The sequence below is a fragment of the Podarcis gaigeae genome (genome assembly GCF_964106915.1).
Source record: "Podarcis gaigeae genome assembly, chromosome: 2".
NCBI classification, from domain to species: Eukaryota; Metazoa; Chordata; class Lepidosauria; order Squamata; family Lacertidae; genus Podarcis; species Podarcis gaigeae.
Genome location: NC_139679.1, coordinates 45,653,791 through 45,676,429, shown reverse-complemented (window position 1 = coordinate 45,676,429; position 22,639 = coordinate 45,653,791). Strand labels below are relative to the sequence as shown.

At 45.2% G+C, this 22,639-nt stretch overlaps 1 protein-coding gene and 1 long non-coding RNA gene across 2 annotated transcripts; one reads left to right on the top strand and one right to left on the bottom strand.

Annotated features, from left to right (window-relative positions):
- Positions 1 to 2,981: 2,981 nt before the first annotated feature.
- On the bottom strand, positions 2,982 to 5,542 carry LOC310835397. Its single transcript, XR_014559635.1, has 2 exons — positions 5,407 to 5,542; positions 2,982 to 3,296 (listed from the first exon to the last, which is right to left on the bottom strand). It is a non-coding gene; the product is annotated as an uncharacterized lncRNA (long non-coding RNA).
- On the top strand, positions 5,244 to 21,552 carry RTBDN (retbindin). Its single transcript, XM_083719824.1, has 6 exons — positions 5,244 to 5,660; positions 13,475 to 13,649; positions 15,207 to 15,291; positions 15,586 to 15,714; positions 16,539 to 16,647; positions 19,761 to 21,552. The coding sequence occupies exons 2-6, from the start codon at positions 13,484 to 13,486 to the stop codon at positions 20,061 to 20,063; spliced, it is 792 nt and encodes a 263-aa protein (XP_083575950.1). The 5' UTR covers positions 5,244 to 5,660; positions 13,475 to 13,483; the 3' UTR covers positions 20,064 to 21,552.
- The last annotated feature ends 1,087 nt before the right edge of the window (positions 21,553 to 22,639 follow it).

Genomic DNA, 22,639 nt, shown 5'->3' with positions numbered 1-22,639 from the left:
AGGCATGGATAGTGCCAAAGAAAAAAAGAGTTTGCATTTCCACTATTCTGATCCCAGTTCTCCCAGAAAGGGGGTCCATTTTTTCCGGGTGCTTCTCACACATAAGGGAATGCAGGGGTGCCAACTTGAATAAAATATTAGGGGGGGAAGCATTCCCCACCCCACCTAATCAATCACAAGACACAGCACACACATTATTTGAGTGGCAATGCCCATTGACTTTTGGGGGAAGCCCCCTCCAATATTTTATTTGGGGGCCCAAGGGACCTGAGCCCTTAGAGGTTGGTTCCTATGAAGGGAAGGTAGGTGAAAAAGAGGCCAGCGTAACTGACATCATGAGGATTAGCTAGGACTGCAGTTTAGCTAACAAGCTTGTCTCTTCCCCAGCCTGTTTAGCTATTTAAAGCATTGTAAACAAAATAATCAATGTGACAGGGGAGAGTCTGAATCAGACACTTTCTGCTCTGATATCCCAAATATAGAAAAGCTGCTTTCTCGGGCTATCAAGTAGCATGCAAAACATTAACATGTCAAATAGCAAGGAAGATAAATAATGTTTCATCTTTGGAGGAGGGAGAGGGAGAACATTGCCCTACAGTACAGCTTGTCAAAAGGCATAGGTGGCACAAACACCCAAACCAGGAGCTTCCCCCTACCTGCGTCTCCTCAATGCTGGATTCCTGTCATTAAAATAGATTGTTATTTTTCTTTCAGGGAGCTTAATACGTGGGACACACCTCACCCACATAGAAGTATACTTTGCCCCTTCTGTGCCCTCTTCCAATCTGGTCAAAAGATAAGGAAGGAACTTTCTTCTAAGCTACCTGGTGGGCACAGAATACTAAGCACAAGTCTCTAGTGCAAAATTTCTAGCTAAACCTGCAAAATCTACATGGCACCACTGCATGTCCTGCCTACAAAGTATCACTGAGCAGCTCCCTACATGAAGGAGTCTCGCATGCGTCTTCACTAATTATGTACTTAAGAGGTACATAACAGGCCCATCATGCCATTGGCTGGATTATGGATCAAATCCTTTATTCCAAGCTAATTCTAGTGCTCTGCGAACTCCCTGGCCCCAATAGTGGCCTCTCACCCTCTTGGCACATTGACACCAGCCTAGATTCTGTCACCTGTTTGTACCTTCTAAGCAACACTCAAGCCAGCCTGTGCTTATGAAAGGCAGTAGGAAAACATTTGTCATCCACACACAAAATGGGCAACACAACCACACACTCATTTCAATGTAGATTAATTGTCCAGAAAGGCTCTTTGCATGTACATAAGCCCAATGACCTTGGATGCTTGAGCCCAATGGTTGCCATTAATGTGATTGGAATTAATTTTATAATGAAATGATTTTAGAATGTTTTATCATTTTACTGTTGTTAGCCGCTCTGAGCCCGGCTTCGGCTGGGGAGGGTGGGATATAAATAAAATTTATTATTATTATTATTAATGGAATAAAGTCAGAGAACACTAAATAGACTTTACCAAAAAGGAAAGGAAAGGAAAAAAGTAATAGTAATACTATAGAAGCTGAAATGCAAGGGTGTCATAAACTAGCTGACTTAAGAATCTGAAGAAGTGACAAACAAATCAGGACTGGTTTCAGACCCTTTTTTCCAAACTCTCTCCAAAATAATACCTTCCATCATGACTGAATTAGGGCATGCGTCCAGAAAGTACAGGCACTAAGACTCGCTCAAATTCCCACCAATCCAACCTTCCTTCTTCAGTTGCACATTATAACCGCCTCCCTTTTCTTGCCTCTGAAGGACTGAAAGGATGAAAATAGAACATGGTCCTTGCTTCCTGTTCATCGCTTCTGCATTTTCTAAAGACATGCAGTCCTTGCTGTTTTTATCTGCACAGTTCAACAATGCAATAAGAAACTACTGCACTTTATGCAATGGTTATTTTTAGATGACTGCTTGGTTTGGCTTAAGGCAGGTTTTGCACGTGGAGTAGAGGAGGGAAGGGTCTGTTTGCATCTTTATGTCTTTTGTTTGAGGGATGTTGTTGTTATTGTTGTTTTATCATTGTTGATTCCTTGGCCCCGGGAACAAACACTCTTTGCAAATCAGACTCAGAAGCAGTCAGATGCCATCACCTCTCTGGCACCAAGGAGGAAGCAGTACAGTGGACTTCCTCTAAAAACGGAGCGAAAGAGAGCAGGAATGGCTTCACTCCATAATAGATTGCAAAGAGAGGAAGCAAATTTAAGGATAGTCACTCCATTAGGAGTCTCAGAATAGAACAGAACCAGGCCTCCAGTGTGGCCAATCAATAGAATTTGATAGTTTAAAAATATCCTTACTATTTATATTACACTAGCAGCCTCGTACGCAGTACAGTACTGCTCAGGAATTCTAAGGAAACTCAGAAATCAGTGCACTTTTGAAAATAGCAGTTAAAATTAGTGCGGTTTTGAAAGGTTCAGTCTGGCATCTTGATTCAAAAATGGCATCCAATTTTATTCAAAAATAGATGAGAACCTGCTCTTTGACCTCAGGAACTGTCATGCAAAATGTGGTTACAATATTTTAAGAGGGGGTCCAAATGTGCACAAACAACTTTCCAAGCTTTATAGTAAAGGTAAAGGGACCCCTGACCATTAGGTCAGGCGTGGACAACTCTGGGATTGCAGCACTCATCTCACTTTACTGGCCTTACATGACTAAGCCGCTTCTGGCGAACCAGAGCAGCGCACGGAAACACTGTTTACCTTCCCGTTGGAGCAGTACCTATTTATCTACTTGCACTTTGACGTGCTTTCAAACTGCTAGGTTGGCAGAAGCAGGGACTGAGCAACGTGGGGATTCGAACGACCGACTTTCTGATTGGCAAGCCCTAGGCTCTGTGGTTTAGAGCACAGCGCCACCCACGTCCCTTTGACCTCAGGAACTGTCATGCAAAATGTGGTTACAATATCTTAAGAGGGGTCCAAATGTGCACAAACAACTTTCCAAACTGTATAGTAGAGTTTAAAAATTATTTTCCATCTTTATTGTGTTTCACATCAACTCTGTGAGGCAGACCACCGTTGCTAACATTTTATAGAAGGATAAATGAAACAAAGCAAATATCGGTGTCCAACGCCACACAATAAGCCTTGCTGGAGGTGGGACTTTCACTGCCCATTGCCTTCTGTCTTTTTAAAAAATATTATGTCGTGTTTCGTTACTCCTAGTTTCTTCTGCCAGACTTCAGCTCCCACTGCCAGCAGCTTGAAAACACAACTCATCCAAAATTCCAAGGATCCGTGAGTCCTTATGCAGCTCAGAATCACCACCCTAGAGTTCACAGAAGATAGACACATCCTGAGAATTTGAATATAAGAGCCCTGCTGGATCAGGTTAATGCTTCATGTAGTCCATCACTGTGCTTTCTACAGAGAGCCCCAGGTTCAGTCTTTGGCACCTTCAAATAGGACTGAGAGAGACTCTTGCCTGAAACCCCAGAGATCTGTTACTGGTCAGTGTAGACCAGGGGTAGGCAACCTAAGGCCTGGGGGCCAGATGCAGCCCAATTGCCTTCTCAATCCGGCCCACGGACGGTCCAGGAATCAGCGTGTTTTTACATGAGTAGAATGTGTGCTTTTAACTGAAATGCATCTTATTTGTGGGGCATAGGAATTCTTTCTCCCCCCCCCAAAAAAAATATAGTCCATCCCACCACATGGTCTGAGGGACGGTGGGTCAGCCCACAGCTGAGAAAGGTTGCTGACCCCTGGTGTAGACAACACTGAGCTCGATGGGTCAAGAGTCTGACTTAATATATAAGGCAGCGTCCTCTGGTTCCTTATGATATGAGAGCAATAGCCCTCTCCTGCTTGTAATCCCCAGCAACTGATATTCAGAAGCATAATTTATTCCAGTACTGGGGGTAGCAAACAGCCATAATGACTTGTAGCCATTGATAGCCCCATCCTCCACAAATTTCTCTAATCCTCTTTTAAATCTGACCAAGTTTATTGCCATCCTCAAATCTCGTAGAAGTGAATTCCATAGTTAAGCTACATACCGTGTAAAAAGATACACTTTTTTTGGTCTGTCCTGAATCTACCATAGTTCAGCTTATTTTAGTGCAAAATATGGCAACAAAATTGGACAGGCATTCTGGGCAAATTGTGTTTTGAAAGCAGGGGTCACAAAAATTATGGGGCAAGTGTATGATCGTGTGTGACAATCATCTCGCTTTCAGGCCGAGGGAGCTGGCGTTTGTCCACAGACAGCTTTCCAGGTCATGTGGCCAGCATGACTAAACTATTTCTGGCACAACAGAACACTGTGATGGAAGCCAGAGCACACGGAAACGGCGTTTACCTTCCTGCCACAGCAGTACCTATTTTTCTACTTGCACTGGTATGCTTTTGAACTGCTAGGTTGACAGAAGCTTGGACAGAGCAACGGGAGCTCAGGCTGATTTGAACTGCCGATCTTCCGACCAGCAAGCCCAAGAGGCTCAGTGGTTTAGACCACAGCACCACCCACGTCCTTGCTGAGTAACCACAACTAGGACACACACATTTGTGACTCGGAAAGGTAGCTTCCTAGCCTTAGGGCAGGGCAGGATTACTTTGTAGGCTTGAGCTCCTTTTAGAAATCAATCACATAGTGAAAGCTTATTATTTTCAATAAATATACTGCTGACTGAGCAAGTGGGTTTACTTTGACCCACTTTCATGCATTTCTCACTTTCCAATAACAACTGAATTTATGTCCCAAAGCTGAGAAAAACTCCGTCCACTGTGGAGAGGAGTGTCTTGTAGAGTAGCAAAGCCCTTCCTTCAGTCCTCTCTCTCCAGTAATCCAGTGGAACTGAATGGCAGTAAATACAGATGAATGGGAACCTGAAATACCGGTACTTCCACACTACATAATCCGCACTCATGTGGAACGCATTTCCAGGACATGTATGACCACCATGAATTAAAAAACAAAACAAAACAGGATTAAACAAAATTATGGAGCGCAACTCTCAGTCTCTAAACTGAGCCTCTGTATTCAGGAATAGTATACCGCTCTTGAGCAGAAGCTAGAAGCAAATCACAAGGACCGGTTATCTCTTCCCTGGCCTGTTTGTGAGCGTGTTGGGGAGAGAGCACGGACTGTGGGTCTTCTAAACATTCCACGGGGAAAGTCACCATCAGTTTGCCCTGCCGCGTGCCTAGCCGCTCAGTGTGCCTAGACTGCCGTTGCTTTCCCCGTACAGCGCCTTGCACCTTCCTCTGATGCGCTGCAAATGCGACCTAAGCCTCTGCAGCAGTGGCCGGGAGAGCAGGCGACCCCCTTGCCCGACTGGCCCCGCTCTCCTCCCGCATCTCCCTCTGGGCGGTCCCGCTCTTCCCCCCCCCCCCCCAGCAGACCCGAGGGCTGGCTGGCTGGCTGGCGTCCTGCGCACCTTGGGGAGGGGTGGGGGAAGAGAGCGAGCGAGAGGACCCGCGTTATTTGCTGCAGCGGCAAGAGGAGGCAGCGACTTCTCGGCTCCATTCCTCCGGAGCAGCGCGTGGTGGAGACAGCGACTGCGCCGCCAGCTCGCCCCAGAGTCCTCCCAATCCGGGATCGGGGCACGCTTGCCTTAAGCCGCCAGACTAACCGATCCGGACAGCCCTCGTCCTGCAACGCCTCTGCCGACTGCAGCCTCGCCGCTTGCAGGTAGGCGTCTTCCCCGGCCGTGCACAGCAATGTTGCTGCGGCTGCAGCCTGTCTGCAGGCGGGATGCTCGGAGACGCGGGGTGAAAAGCGGGTCAGAGGCAGTGGCCCCGGCGACGCGTCTTCTTGCAGACAAAACAAGGCGATCGTGGGTGGGCGCCTCGGGACACCTCGGGGCAATAAAGAATCGCTTCTATCTCGGAGTAAGGAACCTCCCGAAACGCTTCAGCTTTATACTCCCCTTGCAATCCGGGTGAATTAAATTGATTTCACTCCCGCGCCTTTAATACTGTTTGTGATTGCAACGCGGCGGAGGGGAGAGGGTTAATTGGTGTTTGGGGGTTGTGAGGATGGAAACGGATGCATCTTCTTCCGTGGTCATTATTCCGGAGTAGAAGGACGGGATATTTCTTTTGTTAGCCTCAGGAGACGTGAGGGATTTCAGGGAACAGAAAACGAGAAGCTCCTGGGTTTTTCCCTCGTCGTTGCGTACCAGGCGTCTTGTTTTTAACTCTACCGAGCTCCGGTTCAACTTGTTCGCATTTTGGGTAGCGGGACTAGGGGAAAGAACGGCGTCGCAGAGTCCACGGTTTCCCTTTATGGTAATTGTAGCCAAGGTTAGGAGGGGTGCTCATGGGTGTACTAGTCCTTCAATAGGAAAACACACACAGAAAGAGATTCGCTAGTATTTGTAACGTGTGAATGCTGTTGTGCAGTAGTTCCATCATTTGGCATATAGAGTACTACTAAAGTAGGATCCAACTATTAATTGTATCTGCAGCTTTTAGTGAATTGATTAGCTTAACTGAGTATACACCTCTTGATCAACCAATTAATTGATTTTAAAAAACACACACACACCTTGCTATTGTAAATTGAGGTCTGCACCTTTTTAAGCCTAGCTTTGTATTAGCTTTACCCCTCAAAACTCTCCTCTATTGCTCTTGTGGAAATACACTAGGGTTGGATAAGCTGGGATGCTTCTGCAATTATGTGAATTGAGAAGAGAGGTTTTGGAGGAGTTGGGGCATACGTAAAAATTAACTCTTTGGTGACCTGGCCCCTCCTTCAACACACTGGGTGCCTGCTGTCACTCCAATACCTAGCCACTTGAAGACAGACTCTTGGAATGTGCTCATTATTTGAACCATTTTGTTGAACAGCATAATCACAAGATACAGATAGACAGGTGTCTCCCTGTTTTTAGTTGCAAATAATGGGCAGTACCTTTATTTGGCCAACCAAAATGCCAGAAAATAGTGTGCAAACTTTCAAGTTCTGCAGAATTTCTCATCGGGCTAGAAGATGGTAAGCAAAGCAAATGAGGGGAAGAGGGAGAAGAAATAGCTGTGGGTGAAGTGTCTTAAGGTAGATGCAAATCCATGGCTTCTTCTCCACCAGTCATTTTTCTCTCCCTTCTGTATTTACCATCAAGCCTGATTAGGAGTTCTGGAGAATTCAAGAGTTTGCATACTATTCTGCCATACCTTGGTTGACCTAATAAAGGCATTGCCCTAATATGGATTGGGGAATTTTCTTTGTGGAACATCTTGCTTTCTGTTAGAATCAGCACAATTTCATTTTATTGGATCAACTTCTGATCATGGCAGTAGTGTGCAAGCTTTTTCAAGTAGCACTGAGTTCTTAATTTATTCTGCATATTCTCATATTCTTACAAGCAGTTGGTTCACTCACAGGGCAAGCCATTATTTGTCTACACAGAAGTATGTCCCTTTGAGTTATTTTCTATGTACCACACACAAATATTTACCAGTACATATAGGAATAGAGCTGTGGTTTCCTGATGCATTGATACATACAGTTTGAAAGGGTATGTACTGCAGTCACATTTTTGTGACTGAGTATACACATGTGAAGCTGTCTTGAGTGAGAATAAAACATCATACCCTTAAAAAGATACTGGGTTTTATGCTGGGATGAAGGCAGTTGAGAGTCAAGTCTGAAAGCCTGCTCCATAATCCTAAATATTTATGGAATTATTCTGGTTATCCAATATAAAGGAAAGCCAGGGCTGTATTCTGATACTAAAAATGGGTTCTGGAGTTGAGTCTCAGCTGAAGTTAAGCCCTGTCTGCTCCTTTCCAAAGCTGTGGATAGAACTCACTGAAGTCCAGTTAATTTTGTTTTGTTTTGTAAAAGGCTAGTGGTAATTTGTTTCCAGGACACTCTATAAAGAGAATTATTTTAGACTCATAGGACTGTAGAGTTGGAAGAGACCCTGAGGATCATCTAGACCTAGTGCCGGATTTACGTATAAGCTAAACAAGCTATAGCTTAGGGCCCCACTCTCTTGGATTTAAAGGGAAAAAACTAGATGTACATTTCCAAAATATAAGATAAATTCAACAAATACGTTGATAAAATACACATTTTGTTATGTGCAAATGGCTTTATATACCTATTAGGTCGATAAATTTCCATATAGCATGTATTCAACACGAAAAGCAGCGACAATTTATTGTTGATAAAGGACAGCTGGACATATAAAGGGCCCCGTTACCTTCAGTAGCTTAGGACCTCATCAAACCTCAAACCATCAAACCCTGTCTAGACCAACCTTCTGCAATGCAGGAATATGCAACTGTCCCATATGGGGATTGAACCTGCAACTCTGGCGTTATCAGCACCACCAACTAAGAGTCTCATGCTATTATTCTTGAGATGTGTGTACTGGGTGATTTTATACATAGCAGTTGCATTCTTCTGCTCTACAGACTCGAACTAATTATGGCAGGGAGGGAAGGACAGGAAGCCACTTTCTTTGGGGCCTGTCCCTAATCTGCTGGGATTGAGGCCACCAGTATTTTCCAGGCAGCTAGCCAGAGAATCACAAGGATAAAACAGAGTGAGGCCATCTGAAAGTCACCGTTCAATGTCAGTCAATTAACACCGGATGAGACCTTTATGCTGAAGGATTCACTAAGTGTTCAGGAGTCTAAGGCAAAATTGGACTGGGGTTTCTAGAACAGAGCTTGAGAAAGGCAGAGGCTTTGGGCCAATGGACACAGTGTTGACATAGACCTGAAATAACTACCTTCAAATTGATGACCTGCTAAACAAAATAAATATTGCACATTATAGGTGTTGTTAATTTATATTTTACAGAGCGAGGCTCATTGGGCAGGCTCTGAGCAGGGAGATGAATGGGCACTATAAATACAATCTGCAAGGAATGAGCAAGGCTCTCTTTGAAGCTACCAAGTTCATCTGAGGTGGTTCCATACTAAAGCATTTTCTCTGAAATTGACATCACTTATTTTCATAGTTATTACACAGGGTTCAGATGATGTTACTACCGGACTGTTGTGTTCCTGGATTTCTCCCATCTTCTTTGTGTTATTGCATCCCACTCCTAACAAATTCCAATGCAATTTCAGCTCTGGACTTTCAAATGTGAACTTGCAAGATATTACAGTGCAAGATATTATGGATGAACCTTGTGGAAGCAGCAGTCAGCGATGAGACCGCTGGTGAAACCTTCCTATGTTACTTGCCTTGCCAACCCAGCAGAACCACGACCATTACTAGTCTTGCCCCCACAGAGCACTTTTGCAAAAGTTAACATTCCACAGTTATCTGCTTGGGAAAGAGAACAGATAATGTGATTTGCCCTCCTCCCACACTCCTCTCCCATCCCTGCCAAACAGCTTATCAGTGGTGTTTTTTGCTTAAACAGAGATATTAATCTGCCACCGTTTCATATTTTGCAATACAATTTCTTCTTCCCATTCCTTTTCCACAGCTTGCATTTGACTTTTTCTTCATTTTTTTTAAAAGCGTCTTTTTTTGTGCTAAAGTGCCAGTGCACTAATAAAACTTAAAACACATTATTGAGGAAATGTTCATACTTTCTTGTTCAATTTTTGCTTGATTTTTCCAATGGTTGGTGCAGTAACACACTGCCCACTTTTGCCTTTGTTATGGGAATGGGCTTTGCAGGATGAGGGGTGATATGGCGTTTGATTATGAGTGCTGAGGTGGATCTGCTTCCAGCTGATCCGAAATGCTTCATTAACACTAATTAGCCTTTGTAGTGTAGCACTAAGGAGTATACGTAGCTTCTTTTATTTTGCCACCGCAAAAATAACATTAACTCAGTTCCAATGAGTTCCGGCTGAAATCTGAGTGAAATGTTTTCTTATTAGAACTACAGATGAACCTTTCCAGATGAACAAGATTTTAAATTCTGCTTGATTGGCACTTTGTGGGGTTTTTTACGGCAGGGATGGGGTATGTGTTCTAGATAATGTTGGACTCTAATTCCGATCAGTTCCAGCCAGCATGGCCAACAGTCAGGGATGATGGGAGTTGTAGTCCAACATTATCCGGAGGGCAATCCCTGCCTTAGGGGCTTGAAGGAATATGTGCAGAGTTTAATGCAACACTGTTTTGACTAGTTTTTTCTGGGAATATGACCTTTGCATGTCAGGAATTCTCCCCCTTAAAAAAGAAAATGGAAAAATTGTACACGTGCTCCCCACATTTGGACACAGGTGAGACTACACTGATGGAGCCACTCTGTTGGGGGAAATGTTGACTGTGTGAACTGGGGCAATGGTTTATCTGATCTGCAAGCAAGGAGAAGAGAATACACCCTGCAGCCTCCAGCTATTTGGACAGGCCTGTTAGGATAACATAAAACGGGAACATTGATTCACTTGACCGTTTTGTGCAGAAGAAGATACAAAAAAGACACTTACCTGGAGAGTGGAGTTCTGTGTTCATTTTGTTTACTTATTAATATTCCTTATTATTTGTTTTGCATTACTATGAGTTTTTGAAACTAACTACCGGTAGCTAACTAACTAAATATAAACATTTTAAAAACCAAAAATGTTAAGTAAAACTGCAGAGCAAAGCAAAATCATATGAGTTTGAAGAATATTGGGTGATAACTAAGATTTGATATTGGATTCGGCTTACAAGCCTGAGAGAATACAGTGAATTTAGTCCTAGAGACCATGTTACATAACGACTGGGCCATTTCTCTTTACCCTTCTATATAAATGTAATTTCCCCACCCCTCAGAAACCTGCAACATGCATGAGGGAAGACTTTACCTGTCCCAGACTAGAGGCATTAAGGAGCATAGCTCCATTGATTGGTCCCAAATTGATTTTGAGAGGAAGGTCTGCTGTCAAATTTCACTTGGCTACCTGCCTCCCAGGACCCAAGGTTACTCCCTCCTCTAGGGACCAGATGATTTAGTCCTGCATCTTGCTTCATATTGTTGCAAATGAGGCCGCATCACTGAAATTAGACACAGCAAAGGAAAAGGAGGGGTGTCACCTTGCCCTGAAAGTACTTTCTGTGGTGAGATTTTGCCCTCTGGTACATTTTGCTCAAAGGCACAGCAGTGAAGGCAGCTGTGTGCCTGGATCAAACGTATTTCACTCTCCAGCATTTCCTTCTCTAATAGAAATCCAATATCTTCCCTTGCACTGCCGGGATTCTTTGCACCCACAATTTACAATAAAAAATAAGGTCCTCCATTCTTATTGTTTAGAGGGGATTAAACCCCCCTCTTACTGGCTACAATGCTGGGACTGTAGGAAGCACGAGAGAGATTTGAGGGAGGGGTCTGGAAGGTTTGTTTTTGAAGCCAAATCTGAAGAACAACAACAACAACTTTTTATTTATACCCCGCACATCTGGCTGGGTTGCCCCAGCAACTCTGGCCAGCTTACTAAATACACACCCATGACTACACAGGGAGTTAGAAGCCAGGACTGATGTGCTCATTCTACCAACCATTAAAGCATCTTCCTTTCAATCCCTTCACTTTTTCTTAGTCTGTAATACAGCCTTCCCCCAACCTGGTAACCTCCAGATGTTTTTTTGGAATCCAACTCCCATAATCCCCAGCCAGCATGGTCAATGGACAGAGATGATGGGGATTGTCATCCAACATCAACTGGAGGACACCAGATGGGGTAAAGCTGGACTACCCTATAAAGCAATCTGACCTAGCTTCTATAAGCTTCCATACACTTATCTACCCATCTACCCTTTGTCTAGATTACTGTACCAGTTCCAGGCAGCCAGCCAAGCTGGTTCCACAGTGGTGATGTAGGGTAGCCAGGCCTCACTGATGCTCACAATTAGTGCCAAGCTTATTGAGTTACCCAATTCTTTCCAACCTTCTCTCTCTCTCTCTCTCTCTCTCTGCTGAGCTGCTAATGACCTTTTTGTTCTTGCTGGTTTTGGAGCATTCAAGCTTCTGAGCTGCACAGGATCCTTCATGGGAATGGAAAGGTCCAGTGCATTCTGGAGGAGGTGGAATAGCCAAAGTGCAAGAGATGTCATGTGAAAAGCTAGGGTTGCCCACTCTCATTCTGAAGAAAAAAGCAACTGTGGAGTCCTGATCTGGAATGTGCTCTCTGATCCAGATTGGGGCCTCCTGACACTTTTCTGCTGAAAATGAGTCAAGAGGCCTTGGTTTTCTGTGCATGTGCATGCACACACACATACACACAGAGGGACCTTATCCTGATTGGAATAATATCCTGGATCAGGGCCCCAAGGCTGCTTTTTCTCCAAGCTAACAGTATATTCACATTAGCAGCTTAAAGTGCAGAAAGGTAACCTTCTGCTAAATTTCCCAGCTGCATTTACACAGTTCTGCTCCCCTCCAAAAGGGGATGGAGATGTCTTAACCCAGCACGCATGGCCTTGTTGGTTTCCCTGCCCCTGCAACTCCCCAGGAAACTCCAACTCGTGAAATTCAACTGCACATTTGTGATGGCTGTTAGGGTATATTCTCATTACTGCTTACCATTTTCTACTTGGATTAAAGTTCGTTTGAGGAAAACGTATCAAACGGCAGTGTTTGTGAAGCAACTACAGGATCGATATAGATTGTGGCTATCGTCATGTGAAAACAGCTTCGGGAAAGTAGGGGCAGGAGTCAGTGGTAATGTGAACATACCCTCAAAGTGGGTATGTTAAGCTTCTTTAAACACATGACATTCCTGTGAGGCTTGGTTCTTAAATACGGGCTTGGTGTGCAGCAATTAAATATGGAGATTTGTCATCTACTGATTGCTGCAGACTGAGCCACTGAGAAAGGCTGGCTGAGAACTTTTGACACCCTTATAATACAAATCTTACCTGTCTGCAGGTGCATTCTAACTCTCCCCCCCCCCCCCCCCGGTACTCTTCTTGGTTATAAATAGGAAGATTGCTATACAGATTTGCAAATTGTTACATGATTGATATGGATCAATCAATTCCTGTTTCATGTGGAGGGGGGAGGTTTCAGCCGGAACTCGCCGGAACTCAGTTCCAGCACCTCTCAGGTAGGCACCATTGCATTATAAGAGAACAAAGGAGGCGTTCATGGTGAGTTCCGGCACCTCTTTTTCTAGAAAAATAGCACTGGTTTCACAAATGAAGCCCTAAGTTTAATAAGGGAGCATAGGAGCTGCTTGTGTTTCCCAGGCTAGAGTTGACCCTAAACCGAGGTGTTGGAAGAGTTGCCTGCAGCTGGCTCGCCTTGAATTACCTGTGGTGATGGAGGGGTAACAGCAGCTGCTGGACATTTTCCCCTCACAAAGGGAACAAAGGGAAGGGTCCAACTCTACAGTGGATTATCAAAGCAGACAGGGGGGAATTAAGGACTTTGTTGGAGTGGGACAGAGATGAAAGCATGCTGTGCATAGGAACACACTGGGGAGAGGGGAGCTAGGACTAGGTGGGAGTCCATTTTGTGTAATCTAACTGGCATGCTTCAAGGCAGCAGTGAAGCTATGCTATCCAAACTGATTTAGTAATCCTTTCTCTTCCTCTTTTTTCAGGTAGTCATAATGAGCAGCAGTGGTGGCACTGTCTGGATAATGGGTATAGCTTGGGCACTGGTCGTGTCATGGACCAGTGCTACAGGCATGGAGGATCGCTGCTTGCCTGGAGGGAAACACAAAGCCAGCCCAAGCCCAGAAGGACAGCTTGGCATTTGCCAGATCTATGCAGAAAGTGAGTATTGGTTAAGGGCACGAAGGCAGCAGGGGGGAGAAGCTACAAGGCTTGAAGAGCTTTGGGCAAGCAGGAAGTGGAGCTCTGAAGCCAAGGCTCCTCTCAGCATTTGCCCACAGGTTTGAGGAGAGATGAGCAAACCTCCTTATGGTGGTTGATGAAATAAATGAGATGATCAGATGCAAAGTAGACCTGTACCTTTAACAAGAGTTGGCATAGAAGAGTTGTCTAGAAGCTGGTAATACTTATCTCTGCCCTATATTCTGGGCGCTAACCTGTAGGCCTCCAGATGTTATTGGACTCCAGCTCCCATCAGCCTCTGCCAGTATGGCCAATGGTCAGGGAACGTGGGAGATGAAGTCCAGCAGCATCTAGAGGGCCTGGGCTTCCCCACACCTGACACAGTGTCACCACTTCCTCTAACAGTGAATGAGTGGTCTAGTTAGCCTTGCCCCTAGCCCTATACTAATAGCTGCATCTAAACATGTAATGGGAAAGTTTGACCCAATGATTCAGTGGCATTTTATTCCACACGGGATTGTTTTATTTTTCTTTTAAAAAACACACAATCTCAGACAAGGGAAATTGAGTTAACCTTTATATTGTCCTACAAAGGGTGGTCTTGCTTTAATTTAGTATAGGAATTTACCAGCTTGATATTTTGTCTTGTACTAATAAGGTCATATTTTGCATAATATAGTGCTATCGATCAATCACAAAAAATACATGAAGGAAGCTGAAATAGCAGCCCCCAGCTAACTATGTTCAAGGAAATCAATGTTGTGTGATTATTTTACTATATAACAAAAATGTCCCTGCAAACACATTTGATATGGACCATCAATTTTTTACCTCAGAAATCTTGGGAATTCTGTTACCAGGCAGAACTTACACATGACTCTGCTGAGCAAAAGAGCCATATGATGGCCCTTCAACTTCATGTTCCTCAAATCTTTCACTTCAGAGTCCAGGACCTGGACTTTCTCTTGGTTCAGGACCTTATCTCAGGAGGGCAATGCTCCAGACAAACAGATCAAAAGATTCACTTTTTTAAAGTTAACAGATCTTTCTTGTACATTTTCAGCCTCGGTTGTTTTTCAAGAAAAGAGGAAGGCTAGTGAGAATAATATGTACTGTATTTCATTTTGAGGCTGCAATGATCTCATAGCCCTGGCTGATCAAAATTTAACGTGTGTGAGTAGCATGCACTGCTATGCACAGGGTGCAAAGGAACTCAGCAGAGGCAACCCCTGGTGCCTGGGGGAAACTTTGGAGGGTTGTACACAGAGGCCACAGAGACTGTAGGGAGCGGGTGGGAAATGGGACATGGGTATAGGAGTATAGGGTTCTTATCACGCCCAGAATACCTGCTAGGGAATTTATGTATGCATTGGCTCATCACATGGTAACTGGTGGCAATTTGCATACATCCAGCTTGTTAGGCAATACCTGCAGCTGTTGCAGTCAGACTGCAACATGCAGGGTTGCCGGAATAACAACTGGTTCATCTCAGCACAAAGGAAAGGGGCTGCTGACAGAAGGATTCTTTTCCCACAGATGCCTGTTGTTCACCGGAGGTCACCCAGGACCTTTCCAAAGCCAATGACATCTACTGGAACCGCTGTGGGAGCCTTAGCAGCAGGTCAGACAGAGAGGCAGCCGTGCCTACTCCAGTCCTCTGTGTGTGTGTGTGTGTGTGTGTGTGTGTGTGTGTGTGTGTTTCCTTTCCTACAAGCTGGGACTACCACGAGGTGGGAGTTCCTGCTAAAACTAGTCTTGGAAGTTACCAGACAACTGGGATGGGGAAGATCTGCTCCTTGGCATGACCTTTCTTCACATTTTTTTTATTAATCCCTCCCCTGTGGGTAGCCCTTTGCCTGCCATTTTAGGCCTGCTCTGCCATCTTTATGCCCTAGTGCTTCTTTCTCCTATGCAGGTGTGAGGGCTATCTACAGCAGCTGGAATGTTTTTACCGTTGCTCCCCCATCGCTGCCCAGTGGCCTCATCCTCAGCGCCCCACAGCTGTGCTGGCTGTGCCCCTCTGCCAGAGTTTCTGTGACCAATGGTGAGTGAAGTCTCCTTGTCCCAACTGTGGAAGGAGGGGACCCTGTAGGAGATGAAGAAACAGGGAAAGAGCATCGTCTCCTGGAGATAGCAGAAGAGGAGAAAGTCATCACATTGCTGGTGTCCTGTTTAAATGAAATGCCCTGCCATTTTAAGACAGAAAGCAGTGAAAGGCATACTGGGTTGTTGTTTTTTACACTTAAAAGGCCCTTTATAAGTCATTTCCCCACAGAAATTCAACAAGCTCGGGGACACTGTATCTATGACACCTCGCTTTCGGCACACCCAGTTCAATTTTGGAATAAATCAGCTGGATGTGGTGAAGCTGAGTCAAGTGCAGGAGCTAACCTGGATATTGAGGGAAATCCACAAGCTTTTTAAAGGGCATCTCCACCCAACACAAACATACTTCCATTTCTTGGGCCTCAGGCAGTGGACTGGTGGAAATAAATGTATGTAATTCTATTGGTAAAAAATGTTGAATTGGGTAAAGGTGGGGAAAAGGAGGAAGTGCTTAGTGAGTATTGACCCTCCATTGGGACTGAGAAAGACAGAGAAACTTGGGTTCATATCTCCATAAAACTTAGTCATGAAACTAACAGAGTGACTTTGAGCTGGGGATTGTTATTCAGCCTAATATACCTCACAGGGTTGTCTGTCGTAAGGATCAAAATGGTGTGTGGACCTTGTGCACCAACTTGAGCTCCTTGAAGGTCTGATATAACAAAAATAAAAGGTCTGGTCTGATATAGTAAAAATGGTCTGATATAATAAGAATTAAAGTTCAACTGCTTTCCTTATTGCCACACCTTCTTATCACCTCAGGTATGACGCTTGCAAGGAAGACCTGACGTGTGCTCGCAACTGGCTCACTGACTGGCATTGGGGCCCTGAGGGAAACAACTGCAGCCAGGACTGCCTGTCGTATGGCCAGGTGAGGACATTAAAAGCCCCCAGATGGATGCAGCCCTCAGCCCCAGAAATCACATGAGTCATGAAGAGATGCCTGTACTGAGTCATGTTTGGGAAAAGCAGTTATTGGAGGAGAAAGAGGAATTACACCATTCCTAGGAGGCCTCAGCTTTAGCACAAACCAAGCCAAGTCTTTCAGTATTCCTGAAATTACATAAATTATGTGAAAGGGCTTTGTCAACAACTTAAGGTCTTTATTTCAACTTGTGATGCCTTTTTAGAATAAGGTTCCCACTCTTCAAGGGGGAAAAGCATTAGGAGTGAATATGCCTCCGACTTTAGGTGGAAGTTGTTGGGGTTTGTATTCTTCTCTTAAAACAAATAGACCTATCTTATGTGACTACTCACTCATGGTTCATCTTTTCAAGGATCACTGTTCCACAGAGGGATGGTAATCTGAATTGATGTTAGGCTGGGACATTTTCAGAACTCTTGTAGGAGCCATGAGTAAAAATGCTGACATAATATGCTCTTTGGCATTTTTTAAAACTGTTGTGCTACCGGCATTCTCTGTCAGAAACTGCAAGTCAAAGATAAAGAAAATGCCTGAAGAGATCAGTGGTTTTAATATTTCTTTGTAGCTGCCTCTGTATTGCCAGTTACACAATGAGGAATTGTTTCCCACAAGCTTAGCTGAATAGGCAAGGGGTTTCCTCCCATCTCTTAAAACCAGGTGACAGACATCAAGAGAGCACAGTGCTTCCCAAATATCCAACTTTATCTCTCATCATGAGGACTAAAAGCCTAATTGTTGGAGGAGGGAATTGTTTGTGCTCTCAATGTTAGCAAGAGGCCAGAAACTTCAAATGTCTTAAGGTCAATCCGATAGTAAATGCTCCAACATCTCCAAGGTTTAACAAAACAGAAACTTCTCCAAGGTTTTCCTCGGATGTACAGGGCACCCAAGGGGCGATCTTGGTCAATGAAGCCTCTTCTGTGTCTTGCTTTAAAAAACCACACACACACACACACACAAAATCCCAGCTGCAGTTCAAAAGGCAGGTGCTACATTACCCCGAAGGTCGGCAGAAATTGAAACCCCTCATATTATCTAACTCTACATGACATGTTTCAGCCTTTCCACTGGAGGTGAAGCTAATTCCTGCTGACTGCTGGTCTGCTTGCACTGAGGCAGTCATTTGAACCTTCGGGCAGCTAGCAGAGTTTGTGTCCAGTGACAGGCAGGCAGGCAGGCAGAGAGCAACAGCTTGGCAGGATGCCTGTCAGAAGAAATGGGCAGTATATGACTGACAGTGTAATAATGTCAGCACCATACAGCTCGTCCCTTCTTCCCCTGCAGTGTTTGCCCAACAAAGATGACAGACAGGATTGCTAGTAATGTGTGGTGGCTGCTGCCCTTTTGAATTGGTGGAGCTGTCATTTGAGACCCACTCTCTCCCCAAACTGAGTTTTTTTTACTGTATTTTAGAAAGCAAAATAGTGCATCTAATTGTTATGTACTGAGTTGAATAGGATCCAAAATGCAGCAGTCTGATTGGTCCTAGAAAAATAGGATCCAGAATGCAGCAGTCTGATTGGTCTGCAGGAGCCACCCAATCCAACTCCGGGTGGAAGTGAATCCGCAACCTGATTGGCCTACAGGAGAATCCCAGAATTAGCCAATCACATGGGACCCATTGTGTTGGTCTTTTGGGAGAGGCAGGAGCTAACAAGCAGCCGGGATCCTATGAAGCAAGCCCCTCTCACCCCTTGCGGGAGGGACTGTGCTGGTGACACAGCTCAAGTCATCAAGATACTCACTCTGCTGCAGGCCCCCCAAAATGTTGTCTGCCTTCGGCTTCCTCCAGCCCCAGCCAGCATGGCCAATGGGCAGGGTCCATGGGTGCTGCAAGTTCCAACAACAGTCTCTCACCCACTTTGGGTATCTTGAGTCTGCTGAGTGACAGATTAGTTTAGAAAACTAAAGCAAAACAAGGTAATGCATTTGTCTTTCATATTGTGCTGCTCCTTCTTCTCTTCCCACCCACCCCCTTGTCCAGTGGTGGACCTACATTTGGGGGGGCCACTGTCGCCCCCCCCTTACAACCAGCAATGAGGTCTGGGTAACCAGTATTCTGTTTTTCAATGGGGTTCCACAACAGATCACCATACCACAATGCCTTTATGGGATGGTTGAAACATAGGCAACAAAAAACTAATCAATTTGAGTCATGTGACTCAAATTGGGTCTACTAGACCCAAAATGTTTAAGAAATGTGGGCTGAAGTTGCATCCCTCCCGGATGAAGGCCCCTGAGCTTCATTGATTTCCTAGTAGATCTGCCCCTGCCCTCACCCGAGATTGGTTTGTTTGGATGGTACTCTACCCTTCTGCTCATAAAGACACAGCCACCCCGGCTGAAAGTCTCTCGACATCCCTCTGCCTCGACTCAGTATACCTGAAGGAGTGTCTCCATCCCCATCGTCCGGCCCGGAAACTGAGGTCCAGCTCCAAGGGCCTTATGGCGGTTCCCTCACTGCAAGAAGTGAAGCTACAGCGAACCAGACAGAGGGCCTTCTCGGTAGTGGCGCCCGCCCTGTGAAACACCCTCCCTTCAGATGACAAGGAAACAGAGTGGTACCTCGGGTTACAAACGCTTTGGGTTTCAAACTCTGCTAACCCGGAAGTAGTTACCTTGGGTTGTGAACTTTACCCCCAGGATGAAAATGGAAATCGTGTGCCAGCGGCATGGCGGCACGGGAGGCCCCATTAGCGAAAGTGCACTTCAGGTTAAGAATGGTTTTGGGTTAAGAATGGACCTCTGGAATGAATTAAGTTCATAACCCGAGGTACCACTGTACAGTAAACAACTATCTGACTTTTAGAAGGCAGCCCTCTTTAGGGAAGTTTTTAATGTTTGATGTTGCTTTTTTATTATTGTTATTGGTGTAGTGTTGGGAGCTGCCCAGAGTGGCTGGGGAAACCCAGCCAGATGGGCAGGGTATAAATAATAAATTATTACTATTATGATGATGATGATGATGGAGTGTTGTTCAGGCCTTAATTTCTGCACTGAGGCTGCTCAGAACAAGAGCACTTCACATTCACAGCTCCCCACCTCTCTCTCCCCCTCAGATGTACAAGGATGGCAAAGAGCTCTGCGAAACCATCTGGGATGATTCCTTCGTAGCCAGCAGCGATCCTTGCGAGTGCCTGACGCTGACCGCCTCCGACTCAGCCCTCTCTGCCTCTTATTTGCGTCTTGAAGACAGTGACAGCATCGAGGAGCCGGACACCACCAAGGAAGGCATTGAAAGAGGCCACGCCAGCCCTGGAGTGCCCTGCCCAGGCAACCCCCTGCTCCGTCGCCTGCGGAGGAACATGCAGAAGCGCTCAGTCTTCATGGAAGACGTGGAGGGTAGTGGGAGCGGGTTCTGATTGGAGACAGCGAGCCTCCCAGGGGAAAATAACCCCCTCCCCTGTGATTTTCTGAGGCTTGGGGGGGATCGCTTGTGATCTATGCAAATCCTTCATGTCCCATGTCACCAGCTTCTTGCCATACTGTATAGCTCTGTGCAACCTGGGTGTGGCCATGGCAGAGGAAGCAGGTGTGGCAATTTAGCCGAGCACTCTGATTCCCCATGCCCTAGAAGCGGAGATTACCCCACCAGAGCACCACCTTCTACCCCCGGTATGCTTGCCTGTGGCCGCTGTTTCCCCTACGCACGTCTTGTACATCAAATCATAGAATTGTAGTGTTGGAAGGGACCACGAGGGTCATCTAGTCCACCCCCCTGCAATGCAGGAATCATTTTGCCCAGTGTGGGGCTTGAACCCACAACCATCTAGAACAGCAGGGTTGGAGAGCAGTCAATGGTGGTTTCCTCACTCTCAACACCCTGCCTTCCCTTCCAATGAATAAACACCCATTCCCACCCCCACCCCCAGTGGTCCTCAATCAGAGTCTCCTCTAGCACGGTGGGGGACGGAGCGATCTCTGTCTTTCAAAGGCTCTGGCCTGAGAGTGAGAGGTTACATAGACTACGAATAAATAAGTTAATGAGATCATTCTGCACTGACTATTAACCCCAGCTAATAATAATAAGGCTTTAGGTATGATTGCCTGTAGAACTGAGCCAAAATGAAATAGCCTTCGCTGTTTGCGCTTGACACAGGCAGCAGAAAAAATCACTGCCTAGGAAGTAGGATCTGAGAGTTAAAGGGCTGGCTACAGTTCTGTAGCAAGGAAACTGCAGATCTTTGTAAACCAGTAGCTGCTGCTGCAGTATTAAAATGGCCAGTGCTCCATAGTTAGCTTTAATTTGTATACAACCAAACACAGAAGGGGGAGGAGAAGGAGATTGTGCCACTGATGTGGCTAGATTTAGATTGGTTATCATTTTAATAATTCAATGTGTGTATCATGGAAAAGTTTAAAACATCCATTAAAGAAAATATACAGAGCCTCCAGTCTGAACTGGTCAGTGCCATGTACTAGTTTGTCCTAGGCAGAAAAGTAGTTTGTGAACCAAAAAAAGAAAATGGCATCCCATCTTGAGTGGACAGAATAGTAAGATTCCTGGAGTTAGAATCATAGAATTCAGTGCAGGAATCCAGCCCTCAGCCGTCCCTGGGAGGGCTCAAACCACCAACCTTCTGGTTAACAGCCGGTTCTTACCCGTGTCCTCCTTATCTTATGCAGCACTCCTTGAATTTCACATCAATCCCTGTATTACCATGTGCAAACTTCCTTTATAATATTGTCCACCTTCTGTCCAAAACAGATCTCGTGTCACAAACATGCACTGCTGTATCAGCTGCCTTTTCATGCTCTTGCTTGTTCATCCTTGTCCATGTTTGTTGCAAACTGCACACTATGTATTGGTTCAAACTTATTACTTGTGGAGAAATTAAACAACAAAAATGACTTGTGTGGCTCGGTATTTGTGGAAAGATTCGGGGGGGGGGGGGACCCAGAGTAGGTATCTCTGCAAAGAACAGTCCCTTTCTTAGCTTTCGACACGTCAGGCTGAATGGCAAAATGAACTTGGACGAAAAGGGAGAGAGCCCACTTAGACAGAAATTTTCTGTTAGTGGCTCAAGCTGCCTGATTTACTTGTTTGGTTTGTGATTAGAGTATTATGTATATGGTGTTATGGGTGTTAGTTGCCAAATCGCAAGACAATACAGTGGTACCTCAGGTTACATACGCTTCAGGTTACAGACTCCGCTAACCCAGAAATAGTGCTTCAGGTTAAGAACTTTGCTTCAGGATGAGAACAGAAATTGTGCTCCAGCAGCGCGAGGCCCCATTAGCTAAAGTGGTGCTTCAGGCTAAGAACAGTTTCAGGTTAAGTACGGACCTCTGGAACGAATTAAGTACTTAACCTGAGGTACCACTGTACTTGTGATCAGTGAGGACCGCTGGCTTGCTTTCTCCAAAACAAGAGACCTCTTTAGGCACTGTTGCATTTGAACCCTTCCTTGGTTCAGGATTTTATTATAAAAGTACTCCTTAGCCTTACTGAGTGCTGCTTACCAAACAACCATCTAACACTGTTAAACAGGGCTGAAGCAAAAGTGACCTGGCCCAAAGGACAGGTGTGGTGGGGAGTCTGTTAGATGAGGATAGTATAGTGGGAAAGCAGGTAAGGTAACGCTGAGCTGGAGAGGGATTGGTAAAGAAGCATTTCTTGAGGAAGCTCTTGAAGGAAAAGGAAATTGGCTTGATAGAGTGGAGAGGCTCTTCTTAAGAGAGCAAGTGGCATTAGGCAGGAAGATGGGAGAGAGATGGCTGGAGTTGGAGTGGACTATAAAGCAGCATGAGGAAGTGAGAAGGGGCATGAGAGCCAGAGGAGGGGCACAGCTGAGAGAGAGAGAGCTAACTTTGTTAAAAGCATTTGCTAAAAGAAATAAGACTCTTCTCCACAGAGGCTGCTTCATCCCTCTGTCAAGCAACAGCAACTGCAAAGTTTTACATTTATTATTATCCCTTTGATTATTCCAAATGTCTC